The sequence below is a fragment of the Choloepus didactylus genome, chromosome 15 (assembly GCF_015220235.1).
Source record: "Choloepus didactylus isolate mChoDid1 chromosome 15, mChoDid1.pri, whole genome shotgun sequence".
Classification (NCBI taxonomy): domain Eukaryota; kingdom Metazoa; phylum Chordata; class Mammalia; order Pilosa; family Megalonychidae; genus Choloepus; species Choloepus didactylus.
Genome location: NC_051321.1, coordinates 84571267 through 84596672, shown reverse-complemented (window position 1 = coordinate 84596672; position 25406 = coordinate 84571267). Strand labels below are relative to the sequence as shown.

At 45.2% G+C, this 25406-nt stretch overlaps 1 protein-coding gene across 1 annotated transcript in view; it reads right to left on the bottom strand.

Annotated features, from left to right (window-relative positions):
- The window catches only part of WDFY4 (WDFY family member 4), a 278492-nt gene that overhangs the window by 88736 nt on the left and 164350 nt on the right, over positions 1 to 25406 (bottom strand). The window contains exons 40-43 of the mRNA XM_037804046.1: positions 19835 to 20041; positions 18341 to 18392; positions 15033 to 15205; positions 3720 to 3868 (exon numbers count right to left, since the gene is read on the bottom strand). Of these exons, the coding sequence (XP_037659974.1) occupies positions 3720 to 3868; positions 15033 to 15205; positions 18341 to 18392; positions 19835 to 20041 (581 nt within the window). The remainder of the gene's footprint in view (positions 1 to 3719; positions 3869 to 15032; positions 15206 to 18340; positions 18393 to 19834; positions 20042 to 25406) is intronic.

Genomic DNA, 25406 nt, shown 5'->3' with positions numbered 1-25406 from the left:
CCCCACGATGGACTTCCCTGCTCCAGCTCAAGGTGGCTGGGGTGGGGGGCAGGAAGTGAGGAGATTGTGGTTCACGTCTTTCTGATCCCAGCTCCAAGTGTGGTCCGCACTGCCCCCTTGGCCCTGGGCGCTCCATGTCATGCTTTGGGGGAAGTTCAGCATTCAGGCTGCTGCCCTTATAAGCTCAGCAAGACTCCCCAGTTAGGAGTCAGTGGTGGTGGTCTAGCATCTATGGTGTTGCTTGGTGGCTTCAGCATACACCATGCCCAGTCGTGGTGGGCCAGCTTTTATGATGTTAAGAGCTTGGACTTACACATGAAGCAAGGCAAAAGGGGACTTTCCTGTGTGCAACACAGGCCAGGGCCGTTGGTTTAGCCTCTTGCACATCTGGACCTGGGGGAGGCATACACAGAGCCCTCAGCTCTGGGCTACCAAAACCACTTTGCTGTAGGATTGATCAAATACAAAATGTGATTTGGGTTCAGGATGCTTCTGCCTGGATGCTTTAAATCAAACTTGCTCCTGGTCAAGAAGCTTTGTCTGTTATTAGTGCATCTTTCTAGGTCTAAGCTGAGCTTTTCCTAAGCTTCTCTGACTTGAGTGGAGCCATGGTGGCAATTCTGTTTCCTATCCTTGGCCTAGGGCAAACAGCATCACAAGTCAAGATACCAGGGGAAATGACAATAACAGCTTCTCTGTGCTCCCGTGGCCCCTGCTTACCTGAACCACAACATCATCCACGGCCTCTTAGCTGCATCTTTGACTGATTTCTTTCCCCAGCAGGCTCTGAGCAGGTGCTTGGGGCAGAGACCTTGGCTCATGGCTGTCTGTCCTCAGCATCTGCATTGAGCTCTCTACATCCCTGGGGATGGACTCATACGGCCATTATGCTCCACAGCTTGCCGGCACTTCCACAGCCATCATTTCACGGACCTTCATCGTTTCATTTGGTCCTCACGATGAGGCTTCACTGGGGTCTGGTATTGTGACCCCCATATCATAAAAAACGAAATTGCACTGCAGAGAGATGTGACTTCTCCAAGGTCTTGTGGTCTTTGAGAGGTGGGACCTGGGTTCAAACCCAGGCCTTCTGGCTGTAAAATCCAAGCTCTTTCAACAGTCAAGTTTCCTCGTCTGAGGCTGAAAGACTCCCCTGCTTTTAAGTATCTCTCCCCACTAACTCCTCCCATTCAGTTTACTCTTTGCGGACCAATTTGGCAACCTAGGATTCTGTAACACCGGATGACTTAATGAAAGGTGCTCTCAAAAATGGGAAGGGGCTTTTAGGAGAAAAGATGGTCATTTTTTTCCTGCTTGTAGGGATGAAATAACTATTTAGGGCAGAATTCCTCAGGAAGGCTAAATTATACACAACACAATTGAGTTAGTTCATTGATTTAATTCCACATTGGAGCCCTGTCTTACGTAGCAATATTCACCCAGCTGTGACTGGGTCTCTCTGCAAACCCTGCATTCTACATGTTCTGGGCAATAAGTCTGAGTTGAGGCCTCCAAGGTCAGTGGGTAGAAAGGGGCAGCAGATCCATCTTCTTCCTTAAGGTCAAGCTGTTGCCATAGTTTATAGGATGCTGGTCACAGTTCTTTTCCATGACAGCCATCACAATAAATACAAATTGTCTGGGTGGTCACAGTATGACTTTTAATATTCTTGACTAAGGAAATCACAGTCAGCTAAATGTAAATTGTGATATTGGTTGACCTGGACTTTCAGAGTAGATTTCAGAAAAGGAATGTATCTTGATTTGCCCCACTTCTGAAGTTATCCAATTATTGCCAGAATTTATACCTGCAGTCATCCACTAGATCATAAAGTCTGTGCCAGACTGAGCCCCTTGAGGGCAGGGACTGAGCATATCAGATTCATCTCATTGTATCGATGAAGTCTAGCACAGTGATTGGCACAAGACCGATTTTCAATAAACACCTGTCGAATTGAAACAGGGAAATGATGCCTTAAAATTGCTGACTGATTTGGAGGAAGTGTCTGATTAAAGCCACACTCATTGGGTAATTTGGGTCCTGCCAAATGAATCAAATGCTGTAACTTATGAGATTGACAGCCTCATTTGCCCCTCTTTAGCCAAGAAAGGATCCCACTACAAGCAAAATCTAACCATCCTCGAAGCTTCTTAGTTTCTGAAGAAAGTTCCCAAGTAGACCGGTCTAATCACCAACAGAGCATTTGCAGCGTTCTTGAGTTTTTATTTGGGATATTTTTATGGTGCATCAGAGAGCGTTGTTCAAGGTCTAATGCTCAACTGTACTCAATTTGATGGCAGTCTTTTAAAGAAACATTTCAGGGTTGACTTGGCTTTATTTTTAACAGGCTTATTTATGTATCTTCCTTAGTCTCCATGGTCAAAATAAGACTTACTCCCCATTGATCTGGAATGATCTAATAGCCCTTCTCTGAGAACCACATTTACGTAAATGCCAGCAATTTCTTAGGGCAGTGGACAAGTCCCAGGAGAGAAAGTCTAGTTAACAAACCCTTTTTTGAGGTACGGTGACTAAAATTACCTATGTAGTTCCCAAGTGATATTCCAGAGTAGTAATTTGTTCTCACTATACTCCCACTTGCACTCTAGAAAATACATTTCCAGACAATAGGAAGTCTCCTTTCTCATTGCAAATCAAGTGACTATCTGCAACATGACAACTACGCTTCTATTAGAAATGCAGATGTAGTCAATTTGATCATGATTAGACACATCTCATAAACACAATTTACCTAATCAATAAGCTCTGTCTAACACTAACCTGATTTCAACCAGAGATGAAGAGTGAAGCAATAGATTATGCAAGTCATCACGTGGGCACGCCATGCATATAGGTGAAGTTGAAAGCTTTCATCATCTCTCAGAAAGGGAAGTCTGCAGACCCATTGTCCATATTGATCAGTATCAATAAAACATGAGCAATAAGATGGGTCGAGCATGCCAAGTATTAATTATGCTCCTCCTGCCTTGGAAAAGCACAGAAAGACCTGCAGTAATCGGTGAATGATTGGTATGAATAAATGATGGAAATTAGCAGAGAAAAAAAATGCCAAGCATTTTAAAGCAAACCTAAATCAAAGGAGGGTGGGCTGCAATCTACTCTTCCACACTCCTTCAATTCTTGCTTCCTGACATAGTCTGGAAATATTACGACTGGGAGTTAAACTTAGTTATTGATGGGTAAGACTGGTTCCTCTGTCAATAGTCCAAAACAGTGGTTCTCAAAGTGTGGCCCTGGACCAGTAGCATCAGCATCAGCTGGAAACTTGTTAAAATTCTGGGTCCTACCAAGACCTTCTGGATTAGAAGCTTGGGTGGGGGCTGAAGCTGAACAATCTGTTTTCACAAACCCTCCAGGTGACTTTGATATAAGCTAGTTTGAGAACCACTGGGTAAAGAGGTTATCTTGCCCAGTGACGATACAGCGGATCCAATGTACCTAATTAATCCGAGGAAAAGTTCCTCTGTCCTGTGATGGACTCCAGATCAGGTGAGGCCTGAGGAACTGTGAAATTGTCACCCATTCCAGATTTCAGCTTTGCAACCCCAGCCATGGATGCATATGCCTTAAGACACTTCTGTTTATCTCCCAGCTCAATTTCAAGTGCAACCTAAGCCCGCAGTCAGGACAAGATGGGGTGAGTGGGAGAGGGGGCAGCTGGGCAGGAAAGAACCTGCTGGAAGAAAAGGAGAACTCACTTGGACAAGCAGTGGCGGGTGCAGTAGACGTCGCCCACAGGAGACAGTGTGAAGTTCTCACAGATGTAGAAGTGCTGGCGGCCAAAGAGCAGGACTCCCTCTGAGACCAGGTGCCCTTGCACAACCACCAGGGAGTACTTCAGTGTCACCTGCAAGGAGACAGGGACAAGGTCAGGGCATGCCAAGTGAGCCACGCCCAGGGCAGGAGGGCAGTACCTGGGCCACTCATTCGGCCCTTGGAGGTTCTATCAGTGCCTGGTAAGAATCACGGTGCTGCTTCTTGAGAGCTGCCGAGTTCTTTACAGCTTATGTGGCACATCTACACCCAGCACCTTGGTAGTGATTGAACCTGCCTACCCCCACACCCATCCACAGGTGTGTGGTTGAGTGTTGCCTGTCAACATCCTTTCTGTCACTTGAAGCCCCTCTACAACTGTGCAAAGTATTCCATAGTGAACAGTGAGAAAAGTATGCAAGATGCAAGACCTCCCTCAGTTTCAGAAGTGAAGAGGCTTGTCCATGTACCCTAGTAAGGGGCTGAGCTGGGACTAGAACCCATGGTCTACCTAGAATCACAAGAGCAAGGCTGGTACCCCAGTCTCTGCAAGGACAAGAGTAGTCCAAGATGTGTCACTGATTCAGTGGTCCAGGGGAAGGAACGGCAGCTTGGAGAGTGGCAGAGTGGGGAGGGAGAGATGATGGAGCTGAACAGAAGGAGGTAAAAGTGACAGAAAATGCTACAGGACACACCGTGGAAAGCCAGAAAAAAAAAAGAAAAGAAAAAAAACAACACAGGAACAGATTGAACAGCTGAGCAGAGCCCATCCCCAGTACCCTGTCCCAGAGGCAATTATCACTGCCAATTTATTGAATATTCTTCCAAAGAAAGTCTATGAATTCATAAGCATATTTTACATATATGCTTGTTTTAAACAACTAGCATAGTCATACACTTATTGATCTGCATCTAGATTTTTCCTTTCCTTGGAGATATTTCAAATCATTTCTTATAGAGTTGTCTCACTCTTACTAATAGCTGCAGAGTACTCTGTCGAATGGATGTGCTACAACTTCTTTGATCCTCTACTGATTCAGGTGGTTTTTCAAATGCTTTGACATCACAAGCAATGCTCTGGTGACCATCCTTGAACAATGTCACTTTGAACTCATGAGTAAATCTGTGGGATAGAAGCAAAGTTGCAGGTCCCAAGGGGATGAATATTTTAAATTCTGATAGCAATTGCCCAGTTGCCCTCCAGCAACGTGGCACCAATTTACACTCCCATCAGCACTGAGCAGGGGGGGTTGGGCCAGGCTGTTTTAACTTTTTCTTTGTCCGGATGAGACCTAGGGGTAAAGGACATTCCTCCAGTTAACAGTGGCGACCCTCCTGCGCTGGTCTATGAGGTCCCCAAACCTCCCCCTTTCCATGATGCCAACCCTTCTCCAATATCTGCAGTAACTACAGCAGGATCTCTGAGCACAGGCATGTGCTCTCCTGGTGCTTTCCTTTGGGGAGACTTAAGTAACAACCAGAATAAACCAAACCACAAGAAAAATGTCTGGTGTGAGCTGGGTTAATAGCTTAAAAATTGATTCTTCTAGAAAAGAAATGGCACTTTAAAAACTGGAAAACGAACCCAAGTGAACTATTACCTGCTCCTTCCATTTAAATAAGCCCTAGGAGGGCTCCATCCCCAGGTTTATTCATGATTAAGAAATCCCTCATGCCAGGAGTCTATTGATCACTTTTAAAAGAGTGGAACTTCGGCTTCATAAAGTAGAATCCTTTAAGATGGGCTAGTTGGCATGTTGTCACTCCTGATAGGTGAATAACTAAGGGTATGGCCACACCTGGCTCCATACCTGATGGCAGACAGGTTGCCGGGGAACTGAAAAAGCAGAAGCTGAAGTTAGAGGGAGGACAACCCACTCGCACGTCCCATCATAGCTCCGGCCACACATTCTCTTACCCAGCCTCAGGCTCTGCATTTGTGAAGGGGAAGTTTCCACTGGATGCTCTCTCAATTCCTTCCCAGTGTTAGTGTCTGCAATTTGATGCAAGGTCTTGATTTTATTGGTGGGAAAACTGAGGTCCAGAGTGGTGATATGACAGACCCAGAATCCAAGCTAATGTGTACATTCTCTCAGTTTTGTGCACAGGGGAGAGGGTGGGGGGGCTAAGGGCTGGGAGTGAATCTACTGCAGAGAAAGCTTAGTTTTCATCCTTTTCTTACATCTTCTGCTTGCCTAGACCTTGCTATCAGTACATTGGCATGAATAAAAGTGTATTTCCATTTTTTTGAGAAAGCACAGATTACTAAGAAAAAGTTAAGCATCAAAAAGAGGAGAGACTATATGTAAATTGCATTCATGTCCACTACCTGCATCTGGCATCTGCTTTTTGTACCTTGATCCCTTTTAAATGGAGTGTTCAGCCCCACAGTAATCAAATAAATGTAAATTGAAACAAAAGTGAGATGCTATTTATATAGACATATCAATTCGATCAATTTGGCAAATATCAAAAAGAAGATGGTTCCTGGGCCTCTTCCCTAGGTACATCTTTTTCAAGCTGAGACAAGGAGCAGGGATGCCCCCTGCCTGACTGCAAGCGCCACTTCCTCAAAGAGAGCTCTATTTCCTAGGCTTTCTGCAGACTCAGAGGAGACCAGAGGGAAAGGGCCACCTCTGCCATCTTGTTTGGTTGCACCCACAACTTGAACATATCATAAGTCCTGAAGACTGTTCAAAGAAGCGTAACGCTTAATACAGGCTGCACTTCCCAAGGATTTGCTCATCATGCATTGACTGACAGCAGAGCAAGTTTCCAGCCAGGGGCAGCTCTGAATATTGCACAACTGGGACTTGGGAATAAAAGGCATTTATTCACAAAGGTCTGTGTGCACAAGAGCCACCTGGGGAGCTTGTTAAAAATTCAGGTTCCCAGGCTACAAACCCAGGGGTTGTGAGTCAGTGGCCCTGGAATCTGCATTTTGAAGAACAGCCCAGATGACTCTGATGCAGGTGATCTTTAGATCAGACTTTGAGAAACTGACCCATGGGCACCAACTGGGCTCGGAGAAGTCTGGGGTTCCATCTAATTTGAGCCTGTTGCTCCTAATTCATTCACTCATTCATGTGTGCTCCTAGTTCATTCATTCATTCATTCATTTATTAACAGGCATGCATTGAATGTTTAGTATGCACCCCACACTCTCTCAGGCACAAAGGGAAATAGAACACTGTCTCACCTTCCAGACATTCATAGATTAAGAGAGGAGATAAGGGAGAAGACTATCAATTCTTCCCGGTGCAGTGTGGTAGGGGTACATAGGGAAGCTCTGGAGGCACAGGGGAGAGGCCCAACCAGACTGGCGTGGGACAGGGGGTGGAGGGGACCTCAGAGCAGTGGATCCCAAGGAGGTGGCCCCATGGCTGGGTTTAGGAGGTGAGAAGGTAAAGAACAATGGGGAAAGCATTCCAAGGTGCGAAGTTTTGAATGAGCTGGGTGTGTTCAGAGATTATCAGTAACTCTGTAGAATCCAAGTTAAAAAAGGGTGTGTGTATGTGTGTGTGTGTGTCCCAAGAATGACCCTGTGTGCAGAGTGTGCCCAAGAGAGTCTCAAAAGGTGTCAAGTAGGGGCCACACATGCAGCTCTGCATTTTAGATGGTCACAGAGAGTCCTCCAGATGGGAAGTTACTACGTGGAAAGATTAGGCCACTCCTTTCCCTTCTGCAAATGGCCTCAACTAAGAATACCTGGGAAAAACTAATGGGAGATACTGGTCTGCACTGCCCAGAGCAAAATTATCTCCCTTTGGGTTGGGTTGTTCTTCCATGAGCAAACTCATGTTTTGCATTGAGATTGTATTAAAAATTTGCATGTTTCATTTTTCATGTCATCAAAGAGAACAACAGTAGCAAAAAAACAAACCCTCACTTGAGTTCTGCCTCATGGACTGGACCTGAAACTCCATTTTGCCCTGTGGAGCCTACTTTCTGAGAGCAGCTGCCCGGAGTGGTCCAAGGGACCCTCCCTGGCAATGCGGTGGCTGCTGATGGCTGCACGGAGGCTTCAGGACACTGACACGGGCCCATGATCGACATATATGAAATAAACCATCCCTCACATCCAGCGGAGCTGTTTGCAGAGAAATGAGTTCATGGTTCTAGGAATCATTAATCAGTGATACAAAGGTGATACCACATAATTGAAAAATTACCCTTTCCCAGGTATGGCCGGAGGTGATTAGAACTCATGTTCTCACTAAGAAATGAGTTAAGCCGCTGCCCTCCTAGGGCTCCAGGGCTGCATGTTTCCCCCGGGACTGGGTGACCAGTTGCAGAGGCCCCTGGCAGGGCCCTGGCCACCCAGATGCCCAGGAAGAGAGTGAGGTCTTGGAGCATCACCTGGACTGTGTTTAGCAAAGGTCCTAAGATGGCAGGGGCAGGAGGAGGGGCCAGGGACTTCACCAGGTGGCTCCCTGCTCAGTTACATGACCCTCTCTTGAAAGCAGGCACACCCAAGTCTTCTGGGGTTGGATGCCCACCCCACCGCTCTCCTGTGGTGTGCAGGTTTTCACTCAGAGATTTAGGAAAAATGTACGGGCAAAAGGTTTTCTGGAGACACCTGAATTAGGGGAACTCCCAGTTTACGATCAGTGCTTGCTAGGACGCATCTGCACACAGGCTGCTGGCTCCAATCCTGGAAGTGGAGAGGATGCCCCACCCCCACCCCCATGCACATTCACACCTGCCTGAACGAACTTCTTCCACCTTTGCTGGAACATGTTCTTGGCTCCAGGGTGAGCACCATCCTCCTCCCTTCCTCAGCCTCCAGGCTCTGTCTTGGAAGTCAGTCATATGTGATGAGGGGCTGAACCAGGTGTTGGGGCCTGCTGGCGTGTGCTTAGGGGGGCTACCCCAGGCAGAGACATCCTGCATGGGGACAAGCCTGGGAGCCACCTGCCTGCCCCAGTGTTGGGGATCAGATCTTGTCCCCCATAAAGACATGGTCAAGTCCTAACCCCTGGCCACATGGGTGTAGACTCATTTATGAGTAGGATCTTCCAAGACCCTATTAACAGGAGGCCAAATTGAATGAGGGAGGGCCTCAGACCATGGAACTGGGATCCTTACAGGGAGAGGAGACCTAGACAGGACACAGACAATGAGCAGAAGGAGTAGAAGCCAGAGGAGAAGATGGATCACCAGGTGATGGAGGCAGAGACACATTTACAAGCAAAGGGACCCCAAGGATGGTGACAAGCCAGCACTACAACACTACAGAGTCTCGGAGAGAGCATGGCCTGGCAAGACCCTGATGTCAGACTTTCAGCATCCAAAACCATGAGCCAATAAATCCCTGCTGTTTAAGCCAACCAGTGTGTGGTATTTGTCATAGCAGCCCTGGCAAACTGAGACCCATCATTACCCTAAACACTTACAAAGGGACCCCAGGGGGCATGTGACTAAAGTCTCCAAGTCCCCACACCAGGAGGTTCCTGCAGGATACAGCGGGGAGAGAGTAGAGAGAGGGAAAAGCCCCATGAACTTCAGGAGAGGGAAGATCTGAGATCGAATCCCAGCAAATCCAGCTGGTAGCCATGCTGGGCTCCATTTCTGCCATCTCTAAAATGCGAAAGATCTTGCCCAGTTCATCGGGCCATGATGAAGCTGCATGAAAGCCTATAGAAGATGGGCTCCTGGAATGGAGGTACAGACCTTTTTGCTAATAACAGCAATAAGAAAATGGCAGCATGAGGCTCTGAGCCCAGGTATATGCCTGATGCCCTCCTGTGTAGGGCCTGCAGGGTCCCCGTCCATGGTGGGGGTGCTGGGTGGGGAGTGCTAGTCAACTGGTCAACCACACCCTGTCTGCCCATGACCCCAGTCCTCCCACGGCATGCCCATGCCTAGGGGGTCCCAGGGCACACCACCCAACGCTCTGGTGTCTTCCTAACTCACAGGATTCTCCTCCAAGCGGCTGCTCTCTACTTCAGAGATCTTTCCAGACCACTTACAGTATGTGTCTGGGGAAGCGGCTACGAGGACGAATCCAAGCCCATCCTGCCTTTAAAGAAATCACAGGCAGAATCTGAAATAATTATGGTGATGAAGGATAAGGGGGAGGATGAAAGAGGAACAGGGCACTGTGTGTGTGTGGCGGGGGGAGCAGCTGGGCCCTGGGGTACAAGTGCTGTGGGCTTGGGGATGCCCAGGTGGCCTCACACAGGAGGAGGCCCAGGGAGGGAGCCTAAGGGGCTGAGTGCATCAGCCCATGCAGGGGTCAGGAGGTGGAGGCAGGATCGGAGCTGGGGTAGGAGCTGGAAGCAGGGCCAGGCCACAGGGCCTTGTGGTCCCACAGCCAGCCTGCGCCCCTCTCCATGGGGAGCTATCTAGTCCAGACCTGATCCTGCTCCTTTGACCTGAGGATTTAGTGAGTCCCTAGGACCTGCTTCCTCGTTCTCCTCTCTGCCTTCATGCTTTAGATTCAGGGGCCTCCTAGGTTTTATGAAGTTTCAGTTCAGGCCTCAAACCCAGCAATGTCCCCCTTTCCCACAAAATGTTGCATTTTGTAAGTTTGGTAACAGTCCTGAAGAACAGAGGTGGTGGGCATAGGAACTCAGAGAGTGGCCCCATCGCAGTAGGTCAGGTCTCTAACGGGCTCACTCTGACCCTCTGTCTCATCTTCCATCATCTCGACGAGACAACAGACCCATTTGGAGCCCTCTGAGTCTCACAGTCTACCCAAGCGCTCACCGCAGCGTTTTTCCAAACACATGCCATTCCTTTCCCCACAGGACTATCCAAGAGGCCACCTGGAGCCCGTTTTAAATAGGCCATGGGCAGGGCCCTTTCCCACTTCCTTGAGGCTGTGATTTATGTACCCGGATCTTACTCCACTCCTCCTTCCTTGTTGGAGCTACGAGAATTCCTCCTAAAGTACCATCAAAAGAACAATGATGGTAACATGACAATAACAGATCTAACCCCTGAGAACTCACCAGTGCCAGGCACACTGTGTCCAGCAGGTGCACCCAGCACCTCCTTGGTCTTTTCTAGAAACCAGTGAGGATGGGGGTTTAGATAGCTGCATTTTAAAGACAAAGGAAATGAGGCTCTGATATGGCTCCATTGCTCACCCAAGGTCACTCTGCTTGGAGGCGAGGTTGGAGACAGGCAGAGGTCTGTGAACCAGGAGTCTGCCTGTGGGGTCCCTCAACTCCCACCAGCCCCCACAGTCTATCACCCAGGACCACCAGCCTCCCCTCCACCCTGACCCGCTTCTCCACCGATCCTGGGGAAAACTCAAGCTGAATTGGGAAACAACTTCTCCCTCCATTTACCATGCAACCAGAGGCAATGAGCACAACCCAATGAAACAAATCAAAACTCTTGCAAAGGGCCAATGCAGAGTCACACAGAGCTTCCAGATCTCTGCTTTGGTCTCACAGCCATGCTTTCCACACGCCCAGTCTCCTTGCTCATCAGCCTCCTCGAGATGGCCCCTTCAACAAGCAGCAGGGACATCAGACATTCAGTCACAAGAGGACAGCCCCTGTTCTCCCACCTGCTGGCTTTGCAATGCTCCCATCAGCTCATCTTTAAGCCCTGCTCCCCCAGCCCATTTCTGACAGCTCCCTGCCGTGAGACATGGGGACCAAGAAAGACTGAAGTTTAAGTACCAGCTTTGGGGGGGGGAGATAGAGAGAGCATCTCTTCCCAGTGTATCCTGCCTTTTGGGGGCTGGGAGTCACTCCCCTGTGGACTTTGGACCCCTTCTTCTTGGGATGAGAGCCCTGAGTGAAGTGTCACTGGGTGAGACAATAAATAAAAACGGGGACTTGGACTAGCTCTGAGTCCTCACCATAAATCCAGACCTTGTCACCATCCCAGGCCGGCTAAGGCCGACCCACCGGGCTGGCTGTAGGGAAGTGTTATGGGCTCAGGCCACCTGCAGAGCTGTCCTCGGAAAGTAAGACCTGGGTCAGAGGAGAAGCAGGCCCTGAGCGGTGCTATGTGGGGAAGGCGTAGTCCAAAAGGGCTGCCCCACCCTGAGTCTTGCCCCTGGGGATCCCAAGTGCTAATCTAGGTACAGCCACCCAGGGATGTTGCAGATGGAATTGAGGTTACTAATCTCAACCTCTGTTAGGGGCTGACCTTAAATAAGGGAGATCATTGTGTCTAGCCAAGTGGGTCCACTGTCATCCCATGAGCCCTAAAAGGCAACAAGGAAAGGTGGATGGACCATTTGGAAAGATGCAGTGGAAGCGGGTGGGCCGAGAAGAGTTGTGGAAGGGGAGGGAGTCAGAGCAGTGGAGCGTGGGAAGGACTCGGCCTGCCCTGACTGTTTTGAAGATGGAGAAAGGGCCCGCAAGCCCAGGGATGGTGGCAGCCTCCGGAAGTGGAGAACGACCTGTAGCTGACAACCAGCAAGGAAACAGGGACTCAGTCCTCCAGGAGCAAGGGACTGAGTAAGCTCAGACGAGTGGATCTGGCCCAGGAGCCTCCAGAAAGGAGCCCAGCCAACACCTTCATTTAGGTTTTGCAAGACCTCGAGCAGAGAACGAGCTGAACCTCGCTGTGCTGGGTTTCCAACCCACGGAAGCTGTGAGATCATCAGTGGGTGTTGTCCCAAGCCATTTTTGAGTTGTTGGCAAGCTATTAAGGCAGCAGGAGAAAACTAAGACACCAAATAAAAAACCTCCGCCAAAGAGAGATCAGGACCAATATGGAAACATATAACCCAGCCTTTCCTTTTCCCACCCAGGAAGTAGGAAGGAAGAGCCTGCTCTTTGTGTCTGACATGAATATATCTCCTTCATGGCAGGGTTGATCCACCTCAGCACTGCAGGCCTTTGCTGCCAGGCAGTTCTTTGTTGGGGGTCTCTGCCATGCATGTTACAGGATGCTCAGCAGCAACCCTGGCCTCTACCCACTAGATGTCAGCAGCTCACCCCTTCCGGAGCTGGGACAACCCAAGATGCTTCCAGACATTGGCAAATGCCCCCTGTGGTGTGGGGAAGTGGGAATCACTTCCAGTTAAGAATTACTGCTTTCTGTGGTCCCTTAAGGAAATAAAGCGAAGAAAAGTTTTTATAGAAAGAAAACATCCATTTCTGACCTGTTTTCTGACCTGAGCGGGCATTTACTAAATATCTACTTAATCTATATGAACACACTAATAAATCCAAAATATTATCAGCTGTCATTTCTCAGCAGCTGGATGTTATGGATGTATAAATAATTTAATATTTTTTTTTTGCACTTCACACAGTAGACATTGGATTTAGTTTTTCTGGGGCTGCCATACAAAGCACCATAACGCAGGTGGCTTTAAACCACCCAAGTTCATTGCCTCAGTTCTGGAGGCTGGAAGTCTGAAACTGAGGTGCTGGCAGGTCGTGCTTTCTTGAAATCAGTAAAAAAAATCTGTTTCATGCCTCTCCCAGTTTCTGGCCGTTTGCTGGCAACCCATGGCATTCTCTGCCGCAGGTGCCGCTTGGTGTTCTCCCCTCTCTCTCTCTGTCCAAATTTCCTCTTCTCATAAGGACACCATCATGTTGGATTCGGGGTCCACCCTAACCCAGCGTGACCTCATTTTACTTGCCTAATCTCACCTTCTCACCTGTAATGAGCCTCTTTCCAAATAAGGCCACATTCTGGGGACTAGAACTCTGACAGCTCTTTTGGGGGGACACAATTCAATCCATAACGACATGCACGACTTCCATAATCAGAATAAAATGACCGTGAATTTTAAAAATCTCCATTCATCAGCATCTCCCAGGAAAATCTGAGTGTAAGTACTCAGGGGTCCCTGCTTTAAGGAGCACTGAGGCAGGGAGAGAGGCAGGGCAGATGAGGCTATCAGGGAGAGACCAGTTCTCCAGGGCTCAGAGCAGGAAAAGGTCAAGAAAGGCTTCATAAAGGTCAGGTGAGCACCATCCTGGGCAAAGGCATGGAGGCTGGGTGTGATGGGGACACAGGAACATGCTGTCTGTCTGGAAGCTTCAGGCTATGCAGGAATAAGGAGGATCGCGTTCTTATGGGATTATGTTGCTAGAACTGTTACCCAAATCTGAAAGCAGCTAAACCACTTTCCTAAAGTTATGCAGCAGTCCATTTAGCCAATGCATTTCAAGCCAGCCCTCCTCGCCAATTCCTGGAAAGTGCAGATCCCAGCTTAACCACCCTCCAGAGCTCTGCAAGAAACCTGCCCCTGGAGTGGACATGCTTCAATCTCTGCTACCTACTCATGCACATATGGACTCTCTGAGCTCATCTCTTGCTCCTGGAAGCCCCAGGCAGCTCACTGTCAAAGAGCTTCATTCACCCTTTAGGCCATGAAGCTCACCCAACCCTCAAATCACTCAATCTTTGGAAAGGGAGGAGAATTAGCTTTTAATGAGCACTCCACATGTGTCTAGCTCTAAGCAGATCTCTTTACTTCCATAATCCCATTTAAGTCTGCCAAGAGTTTTAGGGAATGGATGCTATAAGCTCCATATTAAAGATGAGAAAACTGAGGCTTCTAGTGGTTAACATGCCATTAATTATGTGGCCAAGTCGGGATTTAAACTCAGATCATTTTTACTCTAAGACATGTTCTTTGTCTTCTGTGCCATTCTTAGGCTTGGGTGAGGGGGCCCCTTCTCTGGGTCCCCTACTTGGGGAGCTCCCTCTGGCCCTCATCCAGCTATCCAAAGGGACATGCATACCCAGAGCCTGGGCCCAGAGCCTGGATTTCCCTGCTCAACTGGCTCCCAACCTACTTCACCCCCAGGTCCACCCTCTGCGAGCTGATGGTGCCACAAGTGTGCTTATCTCTGGGTGTAAGGAGGGTCCCAGGGCAGGATGATTGCATGGTGATGGGTAAGGGAAAGCTTGCACATATGGGTTGAGGTGCAAAACACTCAGGTGTGGGGTGGACCCCTCAAGGCAATGAGGCTGCAGGCAAGGGGCTAAGGTGCTAAACTACAAGGAGCATCAAGAATTCTAAATTTTAAACTGGGCTCCCAGGTTGTTATAAAGGTCAAGGTAAGAAGTTAGAGCATATTTCATCTAATGGTGTGATAACCTGAGCTTTATCATTTAAATATATTGACACAGGTAGTGTGGGATTCCGTTTGCACCCTTGCCCCAGGCCCCATAAATTTTGGAGCACACCTGTCCCTCTTGCCCATGTATTATATACTTGGCAGTTTTTATTGTGAATGGGAATATTGCCTCTCGCATGAATCAAGTAAGCTTTGTTCTCTCTCATCTCGCAATTGTTAAAGAAGACTCTTGATAGTATGTATTACCTTTTCTTGATCAAGAAGTTCCTGTAAAACAACTTTTCTTTCCCTACACAATTCCAAGAAATCTTCTGAGTGCAGACTCTCACGCAGGGCAGGGAAGAACGTCAGCTGGGTGCAGTCCATGGCCACCTCGTCAATCTCGCTCTCATCTTCCTTTGGTGTCAGCTCAGCTGCAGCTGCATAAAGGACAGATGGTTTTGACATGAGCCACCTGGCGTCATGAGAGATGGTGTGCAGCACATGCCTGAGTCACTGAGGGGTAGATGCAAGGCTCCAGGACAGATGTGAACAGTGTGAATCTCTCATTGTGCCCCCCACCCACCCACTGCTTTTGGAAATGGGCCAGAAGCCTCTGACATGCTGTCTTTGCTGGCCAGGGAGTGCGGTCAACACCCCTCTAGGTTAATTCCCACCAGAGGGCCCTGGTGTGCCCAGGCCTCGCTGTAGTGTGCATCTCTCAAGTAACCTCCGGGAAAACTTCTAAAATTCACCATCATTGAGCAGTGAAGCAATTCCCCCGATGCTCATCCAGGATTTGGTCTTTCTGAACTTCACTTTGTTCACTCTTAAAAAGAGTGTTACTGCTTCTTCTCTAATTATGGAAGCACCATCTTCTTATCTTATTGTAAGAATCTTGGAAAATCCATGAAATTGTGAGAAATAAAACAAATTCCTCCACTGCACCAGCACCCACGTGTGCAGTTAACACTAACAGCTCCAGTAAGGAAGGATTTTCTCTGTGCTGGATACTCTCAGTGGTTTTTCTCACCCAGACCCATTTAGGCTGTAGGCATGATTTCGTCCCACTTCACAAAAGGCAACTTGAAAGAGGCTAATGAATCTGCCCAGGTTACGTGGCTACCAAGAAACAGAGGCAGAATCTGAACACCATTCTCCTGAGTCCAGGGTCTGGGGTCCCAGTTTCTGTGCTGTATGGCCTCACAGTGTTCATAATTTGGTTTATTTACTTCCAATATCTTTTCTGTACATATATATTCATATATATTATTTTTAGCCTTATATGAATACTACTGAGATGATAAATTTTCTTTTCTAATATTTTTTTCATTCAAGATTAATCATGAGCACTTTCCTATCCCATTAAGAGTTCTTTGAAAATAACTTACATGGCTGTGTAATATTCTTTTGTGTGACTATTTCGTATTCAACGAACTTATCTCCTACGTTTTAGAGATTTAGATGGTTCCTATTTCTGTGCTACCAGGAAGCGCAGCAATCCTTACATAGTCATTTTGCACACATCTCGAGTTATTTCCTAAGGATGAAGGAGAGTGTCTGCTGCTCCCAGCCACAGCCTCATGGGTTCCCCCAATGCAGGATGAGTGATCCTGGAGAGTCAGGTGCCGAGAGACGTGCGGTGGAGCCTTGGGCCCTGTCCCCTCCCTTGGCAGGGCTCCCTGCTCAGGGTCCATGCTGGGAACACTAAGGAGGCCCCTGGGTCATGAACTCCAAAGGCTCTGCATATGGGGGAAGAGGGGGCTCAGCAGCCCATGGCCTTAGTCCAGATAAAACCAGTGCTCTGCCTCCACCACTGCCCCTGGCCACCACCACCTGCAGGCAGAACTGCATCCCTCTGATACTAGAGCTGTGGGGCTTGGAGGTGGAGAGAAGAGAGACAGCCAGGTATCAGAACGTCATGCCAAATCCCGCGCCACCCAGGGACTCCCAAGAGCCCCAGCTCCTGACTTCTGGCAGGGTGGCAACTCAACACAAAGCCCGTTACTAAGGCAGCAAGCAACACAGGCTTAATCAGCAAGAAGCCGTCATTTAGATGAAGAGAAGTCACGATGCCAGTGAATGTCTGAATCAAAAGGTGGAGTTTTCAGATTGAGGACTGGCAGTTTGATGTGCCGAGCCCTCTATCTCAGGACTTGCCCTTGTGGAGCTCGTTGCTGCAAAGGAGAGGCTAAACCTGCTTATAATTGTGCCTCAGAGTCTCTCCCTGAGTGCCTCTTTGTTGCTCAGATGTGGCCCTCTCTCTCTCTAGCTAAGCCACCTTGGCAGGTGAACTCACTGCCCTCCCCCCTACATGGGACCTGACTCCCAGGGGTGTAAATCTCCCTGGCAACGCAGGATATGATTCCCAAGGATGAATCTGGACCTGACAATGTGGATTGAGAATATCATCTTGACCAAAGGGGGATGTGAAATGAAATGAAATAAAGCTTCAGTGGCTGAGAGATTCCAGGTGGAGTCGAGAGGTCACTCTGGTGGGTGTTCTTACGCACTATATAGATAACACTTTTTAGGTTTTAATTTACTAGAGTAGCTAGAAGTAAATACCTGAAACTACCAAACTCCAACCCAGTAGCCTTGACTCTTGAAGATGATTGTGTAACAATGTAGCTTAAAAGGGGTGACAGTGTGATTGTGAAAACCTTGTGGATCACACTCCCTTTATCCAGTGTACGGATAAATGAGTAGAAAAATGGGGACAAAAACTAAATGAAAAATAGGTGGGGGGGATGATTTGGGTGTTCTTTTTTACTTTTTTTTTTTCTTATTTTTACTTTTTCTGGTATAAGAAAATGTTAAAAAAAAATAGACTGGGGTGATGAATGCACAACTATATGATGGTACTGTGAGCAGTTGATTGTACACCATGGATGATTGTATGGTATGTGAATTATCTCAATAAAACTGAATTTTTAAAAAAGTGGGGTTTTCAGAAGAAGCACACAGGATTTGAAACAGTGTGTGTGTGTGTTTATGCCAAAATGACCACTTAGAAAACACTGGATGCCCTGGATTTTCAGCAGATCAACTCAATCAGATTCCTTAATTAGAATTACACAAGTAAAGGCTATGCACAAACATCAAAGAATGATCCTTAAAGTATTTTTTTTATTTTGGAATATAATGACTATTTTATCTGTCATTTCATAAACACAGAGTTTCGTGTGAAAAGTATTAAATATCTCCTCTATCTATTTTTCTCTAAGCCATGCTCTTATTTTACTCCTATGTGTTTTGGGTCACTTACTGAATAATTTGGGTTATGTTAAGCTCTCCCCAGTAAAGGAAATTGATAAGACAGTTTCCCCTACCCCGCAAATAACTATTTTTGTTGCCACCTTAATACAAGACTCTTCCCCTAATGTTTGTTTAAGTCTGGAAGAGGTTTCTTCTCATTCTGGGGAGCACAGTAATGGAAAGTCTTAGCACTGCCTGCTCTAGACCTGCAACATTGTCTTCTTCTCAAATATTGGGTTTCTTATCTTTCATGAGATATTACACAAAACCGATTATTTGTTTAATTATGAAATGAAAAGATCAGATAAAACGAATACCTCGGTTTCCAGCATGTGTTTGAGAAATAGCATCATTTCGATCCCGGCTCTCCTGAAATAAGAGAGAAAAATAAGAGAAATAATAAAACAAAGTACATCCTGGAGATGGCTTATGCACCCCCACCCCCATTCCACAGATTCACAAACACTCTACATGCATGTAACCCCTTCAAATTACTCACGTACTCAAAGACTCCGCTGCAAGAGGAGAGAAAGTGTAAATCCTCAAGGAACACAATAAAATGAAAGTATTAATGTTCCTGAGTCAAAGGGGAAAAACCCACAATCTTCCATTAAATAGGCCTTACAGTAATTAGCAAAGATGATCCCAGCTGGGATTAAATCACTTTCTGCATGTCTGTTGCGTGGGTCACACTGGAGAAGGGATCGGGGAGGATCGGAAGCAAGCAGCCCAACAGAGCAGTTGTCGGCTTTCATAGCCAACCTCTGGCTTTGTCACCAGCACTGTGGGCAGGCTACTTAGTTTTCCTCCGTATCCTAAGAAATTTATCGAGAAAAAAATGCTACATACCACCAGACATTTATTGACGAGGCTTAAAAAAATATGAGCCTACAACTGAAGCAATGAAATGCAATTTTTCAATAGGTTTTATAAAGGGTTTTTAGTGTGGATTAAAGGTTCTGGGGTTACACACTAGAGAACGAAACCAACATTTATAACTTGGGATGGACGCAGAGGAAAATCTCTAGAGTTTTAGGGTTTGGAAGTTTGCCTTTTAGAGAATCTTAAATTATGCTTGTTCAAGGAGGACATGCAAACTATTAACAGATTTTTCTATAACCACCACTAAATGAATCCAACTGGTCTACCATCCATTAAAAGGCAAAAATGTGAATCTGACGACATGGAGTTCAAACTTCATTACAGCAAACTCCAAGGGAATGAGCAGATTTCTAGTGCTTGGGAATCAAATAGAGCTTCAATATTATTTGGACTAAGTGGGTCACCAGCTTGGGCTTGCAGAAATAGCTGAATTCAAGAGATTTTTGTTCTAAAACTTGTTGCAGAATTTGTTTGTGAAACAATGCCTACAGAAACACTGGTTATGACTGCACTGACAAATAAGTGCGAGCAGACAACAGCAAACATCCAGTTCTTTCCAAATACTGGCATCAAGATTATTACACTGGAGTTTTGTGCTTGTCAGTGTGGTACTGATCAGTGACCTAGTTATGAGTCACTCACTCATTCACTCACTCATTCATTCAGCATGTCGTTGTAGAGCCCCTTCTATGTACCTGGGATGGTTGGTGTCTCTTTTCTTCTATTCAATGACATCAAGAATAAATGACAGTACTCTCATACATTTATCTCCCCACATTTCTTCTCCTACCTTCCCACTCCTATACACACAACAGAGAACACTGATCAAAACATAATGAGACCAGAAACCAAGGAAACACCTTCCTATACATTTACTTCCTTGAGCATCAAAGTCAACCCTTTGCTTTCCCACTGCGTCTACCTCTTACCTTGTGGCTTCCTTGACTCAGGGCATCCAACCGGGACAAACGTCTGATTCTTCTCCTCATGCGGGAAGGTCCTTCTCTCCAGTCAAGCTCCCACTGGGGGCACGGCTCAGCTTCTGCCGCCTGCCCCCACAAGCCCAGCTCCCCAAAGAGCTGCTCCCTGATCCTGGCCCAGGCGTTGGCTGCCTTGATGCAGCCACATCTCTGCCTCTGGGAAGCAAAAGAGCTGCCGTTACCCCGGACATCTTTTCTTCAAAGGCCTGGCCCCTGAAGGCAGGTCTCAGAGTTGCTTGGTGAGTTCTTTTTAAATGCGCAGGGAATTTCACCACAGCCCCGCCCCTTCAGAAGTGATGCTGAAGATACTTCCTCCACTTGTTTGCACCAGAAATGTCATGGAACTCGGCAGACCAGACATAATTGTCTAATCTGAGCATGTCACTACCATCTCTGGACCTCAGATTCTCCAGCTATTAAATGAGAAGTTTGGTCTGGATGATTCCTAAGGGACTTTGCAACCCTGCAATCATATTACACTAGAACGTTCAAGGATTCTAGAATGTTCACCCTAGCTAAGACTTTTCTATTAGAGAAAATGATACCACCTAATATCTATGAAATCATTATGCTTTACATATGTGATCCCTGAACTTTACACCTTCTACTGGGGTATAAGTCAAACTTATGCATAATACACATCGACACACGTAAACAGCTTAGGTGTGCCACAGTGAAGTTTTCTATAAAATCTCTCAAGGAAGTGGTTTTGTTTTTTCAACAAACCCTCCCCCTTCCCCCTCCCCTGCTTTTTTCCTCCCCTGGTGAACTCTAATTTACTTTCTATCTCTACTCATTTGCTACTTTTAGTCATCTCTAATACATGATGTCATATAATTTTTGTCCTCAATCTCTTGTTTATTTCACTAAACAATGTTTTCAAGGTTCTTCCATGTTGCAATTTTGTCTCATAACTTAATTTTTTTCTTATGGCTCAATAATAATCCATTGAGTGTATGTACCACATTTTGTTTACCCATGCCTTTGTTGATGGACATTTGGATTATTTCGGCTTTTGGCTATGTGAATAAAGATTCTATAAACATCTGTGTGCAAATATCTGTTTGAGTCCCTGCTTTCAATCCTTTTGTATATATATCTAGAAGTGGGATTACCGGGTCAAATGGTAATTCTATATTTAACTTTTTTAGGAACCACCATATTGCTTTCCACACTGGCTGCACCATTTTATATTCCCAACAAAAATACACCAGAGTTGCAATTTCTCTGCATCATCTCCAACACTTGCTAATTTCTGTTTTCTTAAATAATAGTGACCCTTGTGGTCTGAAGTGGTGTCTCATTGTGGTTTTAATTTGCATTTCCCTAATGGCTAATGATGTTGAGCATCTTTTCATGTGCTTATTGGCCATTTGTATATCTTCTTTGGAGAAATGTCTACTCAAATCATTTGCCCAGTTTTAAATTGTGTTGTTTGTTTTTTGTTGTTGTTGCATAATAAAAGCTCTTTATATATTCTAGATATTGAATCCTATTTGATGTATGAATGGAAACTATTTTCTCCCATTCTGTAGGTTGTCTTTTCACTTTCCTAATAAATTATTTTGATGCAAAAAAGTTTTTAATTTTGATGAAGTCACACTTAGCTATCATTTCCTTTGTTGCTTGTGTGCCTAAACAACATTTATTTAGGTCTTCTTTAATTTCTTTCAGCAGGGTTTCATAGTTTTCAGTATATGAGTCTTTTGTATTCTCAGTTAAATTTATTCCTAGATATTCTATTCTTTTAGATGCTATTGTAAATGGAATTTTTTTTATTTTCTTCTTTGGATTGTTCATTGCTAGTGTATAGGAACACAACTGTTTGCTCTGTGTTGCTCTTGTACCCTACCACTTTGCAGAATTTGTTAATTAGCCCCAGTAATTTTCCTGTGGATCCTTTTGGGTTTTCCATATGTAAGATCATGCCATCTGCAAATAGAGATAGTTTCCCTTCTTCCTTTATAATTTGGATACCTTTTAGTTTTCTTTCTTGCCTAATTGCTCTGGCAAGAACTTCTAGTACACTATTGAATAGCAGTGGTAATAGCAGGCATTGTTGTCTCATTCCTGATCTTAGGAGGAAAGTTTTAAGCCCTTCACTGTTGAGTACGATGTCAGCTGTGGGTTTTTTATAAATGGCCTTTATCATGTTGAGAAAATTCCCTTCTATCCCTACTTTTCTGAGTGTTTTTTATGAAGAAAAGGTGCTGGATTTTGTCAAATGACTTTTCTGCATCTATTGAGATAATCATGTGTGGTTCTTTTTCTTCATTCTATTTATGTAATGTTTTGATTGATTAATTTGCATGTATTTAACCACCCTTGCATTGTGGTATGAATTCCACTTGGTCCTGGTGTATAATCTTTTTACTATACCATTGGATTTGGTTTACTAGGATTTTGTTATGAATTTTTACATCTATATTCCTAATAGAAATTGGTCTCTAGTTTTCTTTCCTTGTGATGTCTTTACCAGGCTTTGGTATCAGAATAATGCCAACCTCATAGGAGGAATTAGGAAGTGTTCCCTCCCTTTGAATTCTCTGGAAAAGTTTGAGAAGGATTGGCATTAATTCGTCTTTAAATATTTGGTAGAATTTACAAGTAAACCTATCTGGTCCTAGACTCTTCTTTGGTGGAAAGTTTTTTTTTATTGATTCAATCTCCATACTTGTTATAGGTTTGTTGATGTTTTCTATTTCTTCTTGAGTTAATTTGAGTAACTGATGTATTTCTAGGACTCTTTCCATTTCTTCTAGAGTATCTAGTTTTTTGGCATACAATTGTTTATAATATTCAAGATCAGTAGGGATAACCCTATTTCTGATTTTAATTATTCACATCTGTCTCCTTTTTTTCTTTGTCAGTCTAGCTACAAGTTTGTTACTTTGCTGATTTTTCCAAAGAACTAACTTTTTGTTTTGTTTATTCTTTCAGTTTTCCTACACTCTACTTCATTTATCTCTGCTCTAATTTGAATTATTTCCTTTTTCTGCTAACTTTGGGTTTACCGTGCTCTTGTTCTTCTAGTTCTTCAAGATGTAAAGTTAGGTTACTAATTTGAGATTTTTCTCCTTTTTTAATCTAGGCATTCGTAGCTATACATTTCACATCCTGTAAGTTACGGTATGTTGTGTCTTTGTTTTAATTTGTCTTTAAGTGTTTTCACATTCCTTTGTGATTTCCTTTTTAGCCCATTGGTTGTTTAAGGGTATGCTGTTTAATTTTGACATATTTTTATTTCCTTGTTTTTCTTCTGCTAATGATTTCTAGCTTCATTCCATTGTCATCAGAGAGGTTACTTTTTATGGTTTGATTATTTTTATTTTGTTGGGTGAAGTGTTCCATGTATGTTGGTTAGATCTAGTTGGTTTATAGTATTGTTCAGGTTCTTTATTTCTAAGTGATCTTCTGTTTACATGTTCTATTCAGTATTCAAAGTGATGTATTGAAATCTCCAGCTATTATTGTTGAATTGGCTACTTCTCTCTTCAATTCTGTCAATGTTTGCTTCATACATTTTTTGGCTTTCTGCTGTTAGGCACATATATGTTTATAATTGTTGAATCTTCTTCTTGAATTGCCCATTTTACTGATATGTAAAGTTTTACTCTGTCTCTTGTAATAGCTTTTGACTTAAAGTCCAGTTTGTCTGATATTAATATAGCTACCTCAGCTCTTCTTTCGATTATTATTTGCATGAAATATGTTTCCATCCTATCACTTTGAACCTATTTGTATCTATGGATCTAAGATGGGTCTGTTGTAAACAGCATATGATTAGGCCATGTTCTTTATCCATTCTGTCAATTTCTGCCTTTGATTGGAGAGTTTAATCCATTTACATTTAGGGAAATTATTTGCTCCTGCCATTTTGCTAATTGTTTTTTGTAAGTCTTTGTAGCCCTCTTTGCTCCACTACTGTCTTCCTTTTTGTTGAGATGATCTCTTATAATGAACCATTTTGTAACACTCATTCTTTCCCTCCAGGCAGGGGCGGACTTAAAGGCACACAGCTTTATGATAAGATAGTGCCTCTTACAAATTAGAAGAAGGCTGCCCAACCTTTGCATGAACCCTGTCTCATGTCATGATCTACAGCTTGGTGAGCAGACTGTGGGTTCATTTCAGACTCACTTGCTCTCTCTCATCTGTGTGCCCTCATGCCTCAATGTCATGAGTCATCTCATACGTGTGTGGGGAGTGGGAGTATTGGTTTCTTAGGGTCAGGCTTGAATGCCTGGATTCAACTCTGCTTGTAGCTGTCCTTCCTTCCTTGGATTTTTCAGTAACAAATCAAAACAGCTTGTGCTGAGTTTCTGAAACTTGCATCTGACAAAGCTGTGATGGATACTTCAGGAACACGTAGAGACTGAGCAGAATGGCCCTGCACATACTCAAAACAAGGCCCTTTCTGGGGTGGTGGGCACCTTGCAAAGAGCAGCAACTAGTAGAGACTCTGTCTTCTACAAACAGAATGAGGTATTACTATAATTAATGGTGGGGACTTGGACGGCTTAGGTATAGAGCAGAACTTAGCAAAAGCAGCCTCGCCACAGAGAGTAGAAGGAATATAATTTAGACAAGGCAAGTGGGAATCTGGACAGGGCCTGGGTGGAGGAAACTGTTTTTGCCAGTATTTATTGAGTGAACAGACATTGCAGGGATTAAGTGGCATCATTTGCTGTTGACAGTTTGTGGAATATGATGATGCTTGGGCTAATTTCTGGGGCACTGTGTAATGCTGTCTTTTCATACTGTGGGTTCCTGCAAGCTCCTATGGCCTCTCGGTTATGGGTAAAGTCTCAAGTTGGAGAACTCTCACACGGATCATCACTGACAGTTCTGCAGGTCAGAACGCCTCAACTTTCACTACTGTCACCCTCTCCGGTAGGAACACATTGGCTGTACTCCTTGAAGAATGTGGCAGATTTTGCATTCCTAATTTCTGTCCAGAGTTGTACTTGGCTTTTCTGGAGGTGGGGAGGGGCCCGAGTAGGAAAAGTGCACTCCCCTAAAGAAAAAGGGGTGAGTGATCAAGACGCCATTACTTCCTGGCAGAAAGCTCTTCTATCTGCATTTTTTAAATATCAAAACAACTTGTCTTAAATATTTAAACACTTGGAAAGATTCCTTGTGGATTAGCCTCAAAATACTGATTTTCTTGAAAATACCTCCATCAACAGCAAAACTCTGCACAACTTTCTCAAGTACTCTACACCACCGATGGCCAGGTCCTGCTGCTGAAAACGAGCCAGGCCAAGGCTCCAGGAGACCTGGGCTCCTTCCTTCTGGGCTTGGAGCCTCTGCTGAGGTTTGATCCTTCCCTCCAGCCCTCCTACCACATGCACCTGCAGTCTCGCATATTTCAGTGGAAAATCACCAAAGTCTAACCGAACACAGGTCTCCTTAGCCATAATAAAAATTTCCAGGCTCTTCCAATCACAGAAGCAGAACTGGTCACACTCTTGACTAGGTATTGATTTGTTAGTTTACATAAACAGCATCCTGTGCCTGG